The sequence below is a fragment of the Oncorhynchus mykiss genome, chromosome 17 (genome assembly GCF_013265735.2).
Source record: "Oncorhynchus mykiss isolate Arlee chromosome 17, USDA_OmykA_1.1, whole genome shotgun sequence".
Classification (NCBI taxonomy): Eukaryota; Metazoa; Chordata; class Actinopteri; order Salmoniformes; family Salmonidae; genus Oncorhynchus; species Oncorhynchus mykiss.
Window position 1 is genome coordinate 77,653,806 of NC_048581.1, and position 15,654 is coordinate 77,669,459.

At 38.6% G+C, this 15,654-nt stretch overlaps 1 protein-coding gene across 3 annotated transcripts in view; it reads left to right on the plus strand.

The window, feature by feature from the left end:
* Positions 1-15,654, plus strand: part of LOC110494608 (contactin-4) — a 218,696-nt gene that overhangs the window by 101,279 nt on the left and 101,763 nt on the right. For all 3 annotated transcript variants that reach the window (XM_021569831.2, XM_021569833.2, XM_021569832.2), the window contains exon 5: positions 3,393-3,488. In XM_021569831.2, coding sequence (XP_021425506.2) covers positions 3,393-3,488 — 96 coding nt within the window. The remainder of the gene's footprint in view (positions 1-3,392; positions 3,489-15,654) is intronic.

Genomic DNA, 15,654 nt, shown 5'->3' on the forward strand with positions numbered 1-15,654 from the left:
TTATTTAACCAGGTAGGCTAGTTGAGAACAAGTTCTCATTTGCAACTGCGACCTGGCCAAGATAAAGCATAGCAGTGTGAACAGACAACACAGAGTTACACATGGAGTAAACAATTAACAAGTCAGTAACACAGTAGAAAAAAAGGGGAGTCTATAAACATTGTGTGCAAAAGGCATGAGGAGGTAGGCGAATAATTACAATTTTGCAGATGAACACTGGAGTGATAAATGATCAGATGGTCATGTACAGGTAGAGATACTGGTGTGCAAAAGAGCAGAAAAGTAAATAAATAAAAACAGTATGGGGATGAGGTAGGTAAAAATGGGTGGGCTGTTAACCGATAGACTATCAATACTGTGTCATCACATATAAACAAAATGCAACATTTAGTACACTACAACAACAACAAAAAATATGACCAAGATTTTTTATCTTGTATTGAGGTAATTAACTCAAAAGTTACTTGTCCACAAGCTCGCTGCTGCTGTTTTGTGAGATATCTACAGTCTTTTATTTCTCCAAACTAATGTATCTGTTTTGTGGAGCTGCTCCTTTCATGTCTGTGGTAGCTGTGGCATTATTCCAAATTGAATCACTGCTTACAACCTCTTGAAAGGCATTGAGAAGTTCCTATTGCAATGTATTTATCCAGCTCCCACCCGAGACTCCTCTGCACACTCATCCATGAAGACTGTTCTGTGCTCCCCGAATTACCTTTACCCAGATCTGCTGGGCAACAATAGGAGGGAGAATTGCAGGAAGCTGTTGTGACCTGTTATTGTTTTCCATCAATTGTCAAGCATAAATTAGTTTCAATAAAAAGGTAATTTTACTTTCTAAGCCATTTTGAAATTGCTTTGTAATGTTTGCGGTAGTAAGAATGATGAAAAAACCCACAATGGAAACCTGATAACCACTGGAGCCATTAAAATCCTTCATGTGTGACTTGGGCTAAGCAAAATACTTTCTGCCTACTGGAGCCCCATATTGATTTGGGCCTTATTGGTTTTATCCACAACACTTTGGGTCCAATATCGACTTTTTAATGTTTGGGGACTATGAGTTCATAATTTCAGATGTAAAATTACATGATCACAGTTATTTTGCCGTCTGCCTCAGCTGTGATATTTTTCCGTCTGGCTCAGCTGTGCTACAATGATCTAATCTAGTGGTGATAACATTCTCATGTGGTAGTGATTCCTATATGGTTGCACAGTGTTGTATATACTGTTTGATACCCTTTCGTCTTATTTCTCGTCTGTTTTTCTAGTATTACATTATTATTGATTATTGCATTGTTGGGTTTTGAGTTTGCAAATAAGGCATTTCACTGTACTTGTGCATGTGAAATTAAAACTTGAAACTATTAAACATCTAAAATGTAGTACAAGAATGACTTTTACTGCATGAAGCAGTAATAATCATTTTCAATGTAAAATCTTTCACAGCACTGAAATGTTTCAATCTGTTCAGCCTAGACAAATGCATTTTACTGCAATGGGTGGCTTCATAGATAGATTATTCTTTGTGTTTGGGGATTTTCTGATGAAATCAAACTTGGTTTCAGCCCTTTCTTTCTCCCTCAATTGTATTGATTAATGGAGTCATTAAAATTATGTTTTTTGATAAGATGTTATTCCTTAATCGTGTGAATTTAGAATGCTTACTGTGTGCAGTGTTCATAATGTTTGGAAGATAGACATGTTAGCTTCCATCTTTAGACAAATGGTAGTTTTCATCAGCTTTCTGTTCACTTGGCATTATTGGTGACAATATTCTCACATTGAGACTTGGGATCCCTCAGTAAACAGCAGTGGTGTAAATTACTCAATAATGGACTAATATAACAAATACCAAAATATAGTTTTGGGGTGGAATTTTCCGTTAACTTGTAACTCCCATCCCGTGAACGGGATCGTTGTCATCATCTGACACTAATTAGCATAACGCAACGGACATAAATATTACTAGAAAATATTCCTATTCATGAAAATCACAAGTGAAATATATTGAAACACAGCTTAGCCTTTTGTTAATCACCCTGTCATCTCAGATTTTCAAAATATGCTTTACAGCCAAAGCAAGACAAGCATTTGTGTAAGTTTATCGATAGCCTAGCATAGCATTATGTCCAGCTAGCAGCAGGTAACTTGGTCACGAAAATAAGAAAAGCAAATTAAATATTTTACCTTTGATGAGCTTCGGATGTTTTCACTCACGAGACTCCCAGTTAGATAGCAAATGTTCCTTTTTTCCTAAACTATTATTTTTGTAGACGAAATAGCTCCGTTTGTTCTTCATGTTTAACTAAGAAATCGACCGGAAATTGCGGCCACGACAACGCCGAAAAATATTCCAAATTAGCTCCATAATATCGACAGAAACATGGCATACGCTGTTAATAATCAATCCTCAAGGTGTTTTTCAAATATCTATTCGATAATATATCCACCGGGACAATTGGTTTTTCAGTAGGAGCGAGAGGAAAAATGGCTGCCTCTGTATTTTACGCAAGAATCACTCTGAGAGCCATCAGGTGACCACATGCGCAATGTAGCCGCTTACGCTTATTCTTCAACATAAAGGCGTGAAACTACGTCACAATGCTGTAGACACCTTGGGGAATATGTCGAAAAATCTGGTTGATAGCCCATTCACTGCTCAATAGGGACGCATCGGAACGCAGAGCATTCAAAACATGAGTCACTTCCGGATTGGATTTTTCTTAGGCTTTCGCCTGCAATATCAGTTCTGTTATACTCACAGAAAATATTTTTACAGTTTTGGAAACTTTAGAGTGTTTTCTATCCTAAGCTGTCAATTATATGCATATTCTAGCATCTTGTCCTGACAAAATATCCCGTTTACTTTGGGATTTATTTTTCCAAAAATGAAAATACTGCCCCTTAGTCACAACAGGTTTTAGGTACACTTAAAACCAGATACTCTTAGACATTTACTCAAGTAGTATTTTCCTGGGTTACTTTCACGTTTACTTGACTCATTTTCTATTAAGGTATCTTTTTTTTTCAGCTTAAGGTTGTTTACCACCCCAAATGTGTATACTTACTGCACAAGACAATGCTCACAAGGATTTCCATTGTGACTATTCATCTCCAGCTAAATACACTTCTCACCAATTTTCTTTCTGACCAATGTTTACTTTCGATAAGTTGGATGCACAGCACAGCTGCAGCAAAGATGAGATTTTCAATTTTGAATAAAAGAGTCAGCCTTTCCTTTCTTTTGATTTCCCTCTAATTTGTAGACTCTGTTTTCTTGCTCTGCACAAACATGTTTTTTTTTCCATCGGTTTTATCTTGCAAACTATCAAAGATTTGTTGGGCCACAATCCAACAGGGGTTTTTACATAATGCCTATTGTTTTTCAGACTTGGGGAACTTCAAGACCCACCGAAGAAACTCAGTGTCAGTTCGCGAGGGACAGGGGGTGGTGCTGTTGTGTGGTCCCCCATCTCACTCTGGAGGTAAGAAAGCAAACACAGACTCTTTGCAGTGATAACTGAGCAATGCTATTTCACCCACTTGTCAGGCTATGCTACTCTCTCTCTCTCTCTCTCTCTCTCTCTCTCTCTCTCTCTCTCTCTCTCTCTCTCTCTCTCTAACACATTTAAACTTTTAAAACAGCTGTCTTAAGAAATGTCCAGGCTGAGGCATCAGAAATGGAGAGTGGGGTTTCCAGACAGGCATCTCCTCTCTGCAGCTTTTGGCTCCTGCAGCTGCTTATCTTACTCTTTCTCATGGTTCTAAGACCGTCAGCAAGTGTTAGCTTGCCAAACTGCCCTCTGGAGAGACAGGTATTTGTGTGCCACTAGCCTATAGCTCACTAAGTTCAACCAACACCCTCATCACCAGCCTCTGTGGGGGGCCAAGTGATCTCCAACAGATCTTTCCCGGTATCCAATAGATACTGTAGCTCAAACATTATCTTCTTCTGCTAACCATGGGGGATCAAGCCATTCTTCTCTGTAGGGAGTTCTGTTTTCTCCCCCTAACAGCCTTGAAGTCCCACCTCTCCTTCTCCTCATTTATTGGATTTATGTGAGTGACTCTCAGGCCTCACCCTCTCTGTGCCTTCCATGGTCCTCTGTAGCTCAGTTGGAAGAGTATGGCACTTGCAACGTCAGGATAGTGAGTTTGATTACGTAAAATGTAAGCACCACAGGAGGGTGGTGAGGGGAGGACTGCTCATAGTAATGGCTGGAATAGAGTGAATTGAATGGTATTAAAACATATTAAGACCATGTGTTTGATACCATTCCATTAATTCCCTTCCAGCCATTACAATGAGCCTGTCCTCCCCAATTAAGGTGCCACCAGCCAGCTGTGGTATGCACGCATAACTATAAGTCACTTTGGATAAAATCGTCTGCTAAGTTGAATATATTATTTATATTTTATAATTTCCTACATCAGTGTGATTACTTGTATTCATTAAGAGAGTAGAATGTGTATTTACAGCTTATTACTGGTGTTGACAGTGTTTCTCAATTATAAGCACTTTATTAGCTTCATATCCAAAACATGTTTTCTCATCAAATTACCATTGGTTGATGTTAGTTTCTTTCACACTATAAGCGCATCAGAACTGAGAATTGTAATTTTCAGTTCTACAGAACTGTGAAATTCATTACTTTTTAAAAGCAAATTGAATTTGTGTTGCTTCTGTTGTGTTTTCTATTTGATGTCACACAGATGTTCATCAGTTGTTAACAGGTCAAAGGAGAAAATGAATTGCTTTAGTTCTCACCACTTCTGAGGAAGTGAATGATACTCAGCGGTGAAGAGGATAACTTTGTATTCCCTATAGTTGAAAAGGGTGTCTGGTGTTACTTATTCAGAAGCTTCCTACATGAGAAAACAATTGTTGTGAAGGCTGAACTTTATCTACAGTTTCAACTCACAGTAATTTGCTTTGGCTGGTGAAGAAAATAAAGTGTAAAGCTATTGATTCAAAATAAAACATTTGGAATTTATCTTTTGAACATTTTTACCCGCTCAATATTTCTGAAATATCTGAAATGAATGTGCAGCCGACATGACAAAGTTTGACAAGTAGACTTACAAAAAAAAAAAAATCTTGTTATTTGTGTATTTGAATATTTCTGTGAGAAAAAAACATGTAGAAATTAAAAAATTCGCTTTTAGCATGGAATTATATATTTCTGTGTCCTGTCACAGTAACACCATTATAATGACAGTGCATTTTCTCTTGCTATGACTATAAGCATTAACTGCTACTGTAGGCACACATCTGTAAAAATAGGGTATCCACAGATTTCCAATCACTTATGCACTATCATTTTGGCTGTCACCTTTGTCTCTTGGCACATTCTGTCTTGTTTTGGCAGATGGATCAGATGTGATGGCTCCCATCTCTTTGAGAAACAATTAAATGTAACACCAGCTTTGCCTCGTCCATTCAAACCTCTCTCACAGATGTCATAAATTCACTTACTAGCCCTGCAGTGAAAAAAAATGAAAGTACAGTAAGGCAGCAGTCAAAATTGTTACCTGGAGAAAAATGGGGGGGGACCATGCTTGGTGCTGCCTAAGAAGGCATGTCACAGGCTTCGTCCAAAAAATGCAATATCTGTACACGAGATATAGAGCGCAAAAATGTAAAGGACGACCGGAGATAAGCTTGCTACTGCTGGAAATGATTTTAATAAAAACAATATGGTTTTTTGACAGCAATGAAGCTATTTATCAGCGCTATTGACCTCACAATAAGCCATATTCAAGTTATTTATATAACTTACATTACTATCTGTCTCTGCTAGGTAAAGCCCCGCCTTATCTCAGCTCACTGGTCACCATAGCAGCACCCACTCGTAGCACGCGCTCCAGCAGGTATATCTCACTGGTCACCCCCAAAGCCAATTCCTCCTTTGGTCATCTTTCCTTCCAGTTCTCTGCTGCCCATGACTGGAACGAATTGCAAAAATCTCTGAAGCTGGAGACTCACATCTCCCTCACTAGCCTTAAGAACCAGCTGTCAGAGCAGTTTACAGATCGCTGCACCTGTACTTAGCCTATGTGTAAACAGCCCATCTATTTACCTACCTCATCCCCATACTGGTATTTATTTATTTATTTTGCTCCTTTGCACCCCAGTATCTCTACCTGCACATTCATCTTCTGCCGATCTACCATTCCAGTGCTATATTGTAATTACTTTGCCACCATGGCCTATTTATTTCCTTAACATAGCTCATTTGCGCTCACTATATATAGACATTTTGTTTTCTTTTGTTCTACTGTATTATTGACTGTATGTTTTGTTTATTCCATGTGTAACTCTGTGTTGTTGTATGTGTCGAATTGCTACGCTTTATCTTGGCCAGGTCGCAGTTGTAAATGAGAACTTGTTCTCAACTAGCCTACCTGATTAAATAAAGGTGAAATAAATAAAAAACTAAAAAACTATGAAGCAGCAGCTGTGGAGATGGACAGTACATGGTTGTTGAAAGTAGGCTATTCAAAAAGGCCTAATTGATTTAAACAGTCTTTATTTTAGACTTTAGGCTACTAACAACAAGAGGGCTTTGTGTTGAAGCCTATTTATTCCTATTCAGGAAATAAGAGCTAGGCCTACTTGCTTGACAGCCAAATTAATGTACTCTATTTTTGGCTGGTGTTAAGACGGTGATAGTGTCAAACTCATGTTTGTTGCCAATTTCAACCTGTTAAGCTATTTTTAAACTTTTGCGCAAGGATTGGTAATTTGTCTTCTTTTTTTTGTCTTGTACCCCCTTTTTCATGATATCCAATTGCGATCCAATTACGATCTTGTCTTTTCGCCTCAACTCCCCAACAAGCTTGGGAGAGATGAAGGTCGAGTCATGCGTCTTCCCGAAACATGACCCGCCATGTTCCGGAGGAAACACCATTCAACTGACAACCAAGTCAGCCTTCAGGTGCCCGCCCCACCACAAGGAGTCACTAGAGCGCGATATGCCAATTAAAGCCCTCCCAGCCAAACCCTCCCCTAACTTCGACAATTGTGTGCTGCCATATGGGACTCCCGGTTACAACACAGCCTGGGATCGAACCCAGGTCAGGGGTGACACCTCAAGCACTGAATAGCAGTGCCTTAGACCTTTCTTATATCAGCTTGCTTGCATTTAGATGGGAGTGGTGGAAATATTTGAGGTGTGTCCTTAAAAACATGATTGAAAGTACTAATTTCAGGCAGCGTTGGTAGGGATATTTAAGACAAACTCTGGTTTTAGCGGTTGGTTATGGCATGAATTTTGACAGCGGAAACTCAGTCTATCCAGCTGTGACCCACCCTACCCACATGCACATGAAACAAGAGTAATGTGCTTTTGGTGCCTGTGCACATAGAAACGGTCTGGCTCATGAGACTGAAAATAAATCTTAATCACCAATTATTAAAAGATACATTCCCTTTTTATCTAAATATTTTAGGCAGGCCTCACTCCCTCCACATACAAACCCCGTTCTGCCAGTCACATTCGGTTAAAGGTCCCCAAAGCACACACATCCTTGGGTCGCTCCACTTTTCTGTTAGCTGCAGCTAGCCACTGGAACGAGCTGCAATAAATACTCAAAACTGGACAGTTTTATCTCAATCTCTTAATCTCAATCATGGACACTCTTACTGACAGTTGTGGAGCTTTGCGTGATGTATAGTTGTCTCTACCTTCGTGCCCTTTGTGCTGTTGTATGTCCCCAATAATGTTTGTACCCTGTTTTGTGCTGCTACCATGTTGTGCTGCTGCCATGTTGTGTTGCTATAGTACCATGTTGTTGTCATGTAGTGTTGCTACAGTACCATGCTGTGTTGTCATGTGTTGCTGCCATGCTATGTTGTTATCTTAGGTCTCTCTTTATGTGATGTTGTGTTGTCTCTCTTCTCGTGATGTGTTTTGTCCTATATTTCTATTTCATTTATATTTATTTTTAATCCCAGCCCCCGTCCCCGCAGGAGGCCTTTTGCCTTTTGGTAGGCCGTCATTGTAAATATATGAATATGAATATTTGCCTAGTCAAATAAAGGTTAAATAAATAAATATATATATAAAATGCAGCTCCTGTTCTGCATGTACATAAAACAACCTCCATGATGTAGGCTACTTGTATCCATGCACTTTGTATTTAGAAGATATTTTTCTGTAACAATTGCTTGTTTTACATTTGATATGGTTAAAACCCAAGGCCTCCGTAACTACCCTTACCCCTAGGCCTACTATAACGAAGGCTGGTTCAACAGCAATGTGTTTTCTTTTTATCCTGCCGATTTTATGATATCATTACATTTTACATTTATTTATGTTTTTTTTTTTTTTTTAAAGAAGCAGATAAAAAATGAAATTATGAAAAATATTAAAACCAAACTTATTAGAAAGATTCATCGTCCTAGTTTAATGATGTCGTCTATCTCATGCTGAGCTGGTCCAAAAAAGTATGACATTGTTGCCAGCGGTAGTATTGAATGCAAGAGAAGCCAGATAGCATTTGGCCACTCATGATAAAAAAAAGTAGATAATAATAGCCAATCAGCATTGAGCTCAACTGAGTGAGCTCAGCTGTGAATGGTCCGGGCGCACCCCAACAAAGTGTCAATGGAAGTCAGTTTGGATTTGGCGTCACTCCTATCTAATCGCATCGAGAAGACACGCATCTTTTACATTTGCATCTTGTTGTGTTGTTGTCCTCCGGTGGCTAGCTAGCTAGATAAAATTGGCACTTTCCTAAATTAACCATGGATGGAAATAGGGATTTGGACAACGGCAATTCTGATCCAACCGTTAGTTCATACATTGTGCCCCTGGCCTGCAAGGATAGACGTTTAATATGTTTATGTTTTATTTATTTTTATTTAACCAGGCAAGTCAGTTAAGAACTAATTCTTATTTTACAATGACGGCCTACACCAGCCAAACCCTGCCCTAACCCGGATAACGCTGGGCCAATTGTGCGCCGCCCTATGGGACTCCCAATCACGGTCGGTTGTGATACAGCCAAAGATCGAACCGGGGTCTGTAGTGATGCCTCTAGCCCTGAGATGCAGTGCCTTAGACCGCTGCGTCAATAGGGCGCCCTAAAACAATCTATCCATCTACAGTGCCTATGTAGCTAGATGTAGAAGGCTAATGTTAACTAGCTAACGTTGCCCATGAAATTAAGTTAGGCTGCGAGCAAGCATTTCAGCCAGGTAGCCAACAAAAAATAAAAGTGTGTACTGTATGACAGAGTGACAGACCGTTTCATCAACCTGAAAGAGAGGAAGATGGCATTGTCATTTCTCTACAAGTAGGGTATTCAGCATGTTTTTTCTACTTGCATGAACGCACACGCACACAAAATCAGAAACATGGACAGCCACATCATATTTAGCTCATGTTTATAGGACTAAATTATTTTTAGTTAATTTTAGTTGTCACTGTATTAGACTTAAGCATAGGTGATTTGAGGATGTTGAAATGTTGAAGTTGAAATGGTCCTGAAATAGTGGACGCAGCTCCTTTTTTCTTTACGACTTGCGGTAACTCTGAGTGGTTCTAAATCAATAGTTGTTTAGTGGTCCAAAAATGTTGAAAACATTAACTTGCTTGACCTTGCTGTAGGTCATGTAACTGTTTGTTACATGCAATATGCTTTGTGGACTTCACTGGTTGCTCTCTGGTTTTGTGATGAAACAAAGGTTTGGTTGAATTTATTCTGCCACTGTGACTACTTATTGTCATGGCCTTTAAGCCTATATATCACGGTCGCAAGGCATATGAACTAATAGGTTATAGAGCAAAATCACAATTAATACAGCACATAGGTTGTAATATGGATTTTGTTTCTGGCTGCCCAAGGGATTTTACCCACAGACCGCTATTGTGTCAGTGAAGGGCTCGGTGTGTTAAGTTAAAACCAGGGCTCAAATTGAGGCGGTATGTGAGGGTATTGTGGCTTTGTTAAAGAAAATGACTAAAAGCATAGGCCCATCCCTTTTTAATTTATAAAAACATTTCTGAACCTGATTATATAAAGAGATCTACGGTATAATGACGCTTAAGTCCTCAATGCTAGAAACAATCTGAAAAAATGCTGGGGAAAGACTCCAACACAAATGGGATAGCTTTGGTTTGTCTCTATGACATCGAGGCTGCGCTACAACCTTCTATAGCCTAGGAGACAAAAATGTACTTTGCTTGGGAAGTCATGTGTCTATCACTATCAATTGAAGTTTAACATTTCAACAGACTAACTCTAAATCAGTCAGGAACAAGCCAGGTAGCGTAAGAAGGAAAATGTATTATTTACGCTATATTTGTACTCTTTTAAGGCTATAGCCTGCCATTTAGTAAATCAATTGTGAAGCATTAAATGCTACAGGTTGGCAAGAGTGCTCAGGTTGTTGGAAGAGCTCATCATTTCAACCACACATCAAAAACAGCACTTAAACAACATACCTATACATTTCACATTTAGGCTGTATAAAATGAAATGTACATTTGCATAAACATTTCTAAATAATTACCTAGAATTAAATAGTAATGAAACAAAAAACGCTTTATTAGGCTATATAGTCATTCTACAGTGCCTTTGAATGAACTTTTAGAAACACGAGCTTGGCCAGTCTTTGGTTGGAGGATCATGCGTTGAGCTCTGAATGCCTCGTTTGTTAATTTAGCCTAGCAGATGACGTAATCACAGTCAACAGAAAAATATTTTGATACAACAATATCATGTAATAAAATAAAATAAATTAGAAAATGATAGTTTCTCAAATTAAAAATTGTTACAAGTGCATATAGACCTACCTGATAATATGCGGCTTTTCCTCGATTCATTGATGATCAGATACTTCAGTTGTAACTGGTTCTTTTGCTGTCAAATTTGACACCTGATAGTCTACATTTGGAACAGTGCTAAAGTTGTCTATCTTCTTTTTAACAACAGCCTATATAGAAATTAATATATCTCCGGTGCCGTAGCATGCGCTCATTCTTTGTCATGCTTTGTTGATGTATTAAAAAAAGATTCTGCTTGTCTCCAGTCATGTGAAGGAGAATTGCATGAAATGTGTTTATAAAAGGCATTTTTTTTCTGGCTACTAATAAGATGATAGATTCATGCAGTGCTTTTATTATAAAGCAGATAATCCACCCCCCTCCGCCCCCGCCTGTCCACGGGGGTCTGCGATTCCACAACCTTCTGGCTACTTTGCCATGTAATGCTCACAAAACAAAGAACAGTATATCTTATGCTCTACTAGGCTCTGTCCTAGGCGTGAGGGTAAATGGTAGGCTTGTTCTCTGCTATCCACTTGATGTTTTAATTATTATTTTGGGTATACGGTGGGTCACTATTTTTCTTTTCAAGCGTATATTTTACTGAAGTGATGGCTATCCATTTTCATTTCAGAGAGGTCTGATTTTCAGTTGTACAGTCCCTAAGCATACGCGGTTGCAGAGGAATTATCTGAGATTTAAAAAAAAGTCTGTAGCAATTTGTAGTTTGTAGCCTGTTGGGATTGTTCCTAACAAAAGCTTGGCAGGCTCCATGGCCAATTAGAATTTCAGATGTGCATTTTTCATATTTTGGTGCCAATGTGTCTAAGCTGAAACAAAGGTGCAGAAAACTGCCTGAAACAAGTTAGGATTCAACCCTTCCCACTAACATTTATCATATGCCTCCATCTATAAATACAGGCATTGTTAATAGTAACTTGATCTACCCTCATATTTTCAGTGTTGATAATTCAATATCTAATGTATTCAGTGGATGGCTGGCTGCTGGCTGAAAGACCCTGTTTGGGGATGACATCTCCACTTTAGTTTGTGTTTTAATAAACCTATTACTTCTTATCAAAGACAGGAGAGAAAACATTTCAAACTCGTCAGACATGTTCGTACATCTAATAGAGGCCACCTCGAGGCTTGTGACTCACTACCGATGCACGGTACCATCTCAGCCTGTCAATTAAAAGTGTTTCTCTGTGAGTTACTTGTCTTCTTAGTAATGAGAAGTGGAACATCAGTTTTATTGTCACAATGTTGTTTCAGAAAGCATACAGTTATGCTGAACTCGAAGGTGATATTTCATCTCAAAGATAGTGGTTAAAATATTTTTACCCTAGAATGTTAGTTTACTTCCTGTTGGAGACATTCTATTGACGGAACATTTCTTCATGGAATATAGGTTTCCATTGTTTGTTCATGCAAGGTTTTCCACTGTTGTCCTTGAAGATCAGATGAAATTCATTTCAAAGTTAGTGTCTGTCATATGCTAGGAACAAAACAAAATAGTATGCCTCAGAGTATTTCCCTGTGCTGGCGCAGTCAGTTATCGTGAGTGTCTTTGCGGGGTCCTTGCCACTTAGCTGATGTACTGGGTTTGTACAGAAGGAAGACTTTGTACTTCTAAGTTGTATTATGTTGCTGTCTTTGTGGTGTAATAATGAAACGAGAGGCACTGACTGTAGTAGCTCATGAATACACGGAATGGAGATGTTGAAAACAGATGTGCTATCTTAACTTGATCACTCTTTTGTTGCAACTGTAGTGTATTTAAAGTTTAAAAATGCTTCTAAAATGTGTAATTTCCACTATAAATGTCAAACTTGATAATATCCTAACTAAAAATGCATCAACCCCTACAAAAATGTCCATTCATTATAATCCACATTTCCTATTGCTGCAGGATTATTTTCCTGCCGTGAGAAACTGGCCATATTAAGATAGAACACCTGTATATAGAATGTAGGCAAGCCATGAGTGCATACTGAGGTGATGCCACACCAGTGTGATGTAATGGTTAGTACGAACCCCGGATCCATCAAATAATTAGCAATTACATTGTATGTCACTCATCTCTTCAAGATGGTGACAACCTATGACATGTGATGATGAGAACAATCTGTTATCATGCCACACTGTATCTCACAAATCCTGTATGTGGGTGGTGCAGTATTAGATGAGAATTCCAGCACATCCTTGGCCTTATTCATTACCGTATGTTGGTGGACCAGGCCATGGGTACCAGCCTTGAGGACCCTCAGTGCCAGTGTATCCCCAGGGCTCCGCTGAGCCTCTGCCTGCCAGAGTGGCTGTCAGGGGACCCATAAGTAGCAGACAGCTGTCCACAAGCTCCCTGTGCTGGAGAGTGCATACTTAGTGGGCTCAAAAATGCAGATTGAGCTATACGATCTACTGGCAAGGGAGGGAGGGAGGGAGGGAGGGAGTGTGTGTGTGTGTGTGTGTGTGTGCGTGTGTGTGTGTGTGTGTGTGTGTGTGTGTGTGCCCTACAGCTTGTGGGTTAGCGACGTACACACCAGCAGAATGTTTACTGAAATGCATTTACAGGTCATCTGTGACTCTGTATTTCAGAGGGTTTTTGCTGTCAGGGCTTATGTATAATCTGATCAGTGGATGGCACATTTTATCATCTCCATAAATAAACTCCTGACTTGTTAACTCTTAAATAATGTATTGAAACACATTTTTTACACCCTGGCTATTGCCAGAGGATCAATACCCACAGAATGTAATTTGCCTCAGCCGTTTGCAATAGCACTGCAATAGCATCGTCCTACCATACTAATGACACTCACAGGTGAGATGCATGCATTTCCTGAACATACTGTGATGGTGTTATTGACCTTTCCAAGATGAAAATCAAGTACAAGGAAAAGTCTTTCATACAGACATACACTACTAGACATGTTGCATGAATTGTATTGTTCTCCATCACTAGACATACAGAGACAGTGCTACTTCACTCCCTTGATAAAGTATTTGTATATAGTTCCACATGTATTTAGAGGAATATATGCAAATAACTCCACCTGCACAACAACATAGGTCTAGGGCTATACATCCTTTAAGCAGGTTTCATACAAACATTGGCAAGGTAAATTCAAGGACTTTCAGGGACTTTTTCAAGCCCTTAATTATAATTGTCCTTAATGTTATACAGTTGTATAACTCACTGTATATGATTGTACGTATAGGGCCTAATATAGACCCCCCCCCCCCCAAAGAAAAAACATGCAAAAAATGTTTTTTTAAAGTAGGCCATTAGCACTTTAAGAATAATGCATTTTTTTAGGCCTTGCCAATGCATTGATATTCAAATTATTATTACATTCTAAAATATGTGAGAATAATGTGGACTTGGCAGACAAAATAAATTGTATGCATGCATGGCTATTTTTCTGTAGCCTATTCTGTAGCCTTTTTCTGTAACCTCTCAGATTTGAATCTCACCATCGCTGTTTTTATAATGAGAAAGTTACCAAAAACCAGTTTCCTTTTGTAACGGACGGATTTGTATGAAAAGCCAAGTTGAGGCCAGCATTAGATGCTGTCATGCTAAAAGTAACCCCACAGGTTTTTACCGCAACAGAGTGGCGCAACAATTGAAACAATTGAAAGTGGCCACATAACTCACAAAAACTGATACAAAATGTAATCAAGAATAAATATAAGGATGCAAGAGAACTTATTAACTGGCTACAATAATTACAAGGACTTAATACAATAATTCAAGCACCAAATTGAGGAAATGTCTGATTTTCAAGGTAGGCCTATTCTAGTACTTGATTTTCTGAGCTCCAAATTCAAGTTCAAGTAGGCTACTTCAAACCCCTTTTATTGTTTCAAATTACAGGTGTAACATGGAAAGCAAAATGTATTTGTCATGTTATTTCATTACCAGATCATGATGTGAAGAAGCCCACTAAACTAAGTGAATTATTGTCATTATATTTAGAATAGTTTATAGGAATAGCGTTTGGTGTTGCACAATAGTCTATCCTACACAATTGCACACAGTAGACTCGGTGTCCAATCCGAGGCACAAAAACACATGAAAATATTAACTCATTACCTTGATGTTTTTTCGGTTAAATCTAATACGACCCTGCTGTAAATCAAGCAGACTACAACAGATGATCAACATCAATTCGTTAGGGATATTATATCCAACATTGATCTAGGAACAACTGTCTTCACTGGTGTAACGATTGAGACACCAAAATATTCTGGACATTCCTCACGAACACCTTTTTTCCAGCACTTGGGTTGTTGTTGCATCGCATGCACTATCACAACAGCTGTTCGTCACTCAGAAAATTCCTTCCTTGATCAGATGAGGATTGTGAAAATATCATGGCGCAAATAAACAGTGTGACACCAAATGCGCATCCAACAAGTATTATGCATAATTATTGAAGAAACCACCTTTTGGGGGATTTGACTGTCTTTAAAAACTGCTTTCAACCTGTAACATAAGGAGACACAAAATGTTACGTAGTTACACTGCATTTCTTAGATCTCCATACAAAAAACTGTCCGACAGCTAGATCCAGGTTCTTACAGGGTTCAAGTTCAATGTGTAATTTAACTGATCAATACTTAATTGATGATATAATGACAACTTACACTGCCATTAATGCAAGGACAGAAAAGTAATGTTTTTGTCACACACAATTTTGGAAAAATCTGTCAACCATGAGAAAAGGTTAAACATAGCTTTTAAATCAACTTGTTAATTAGATTGTATATAGCTATGTTCCTTATATCTTAATGTAATGACATAAAAAAAGTGCTGATTTATTATTAATGACTTATCAACAGGTGTAACAAGTTGTCCAGCGTAGGGAAATCC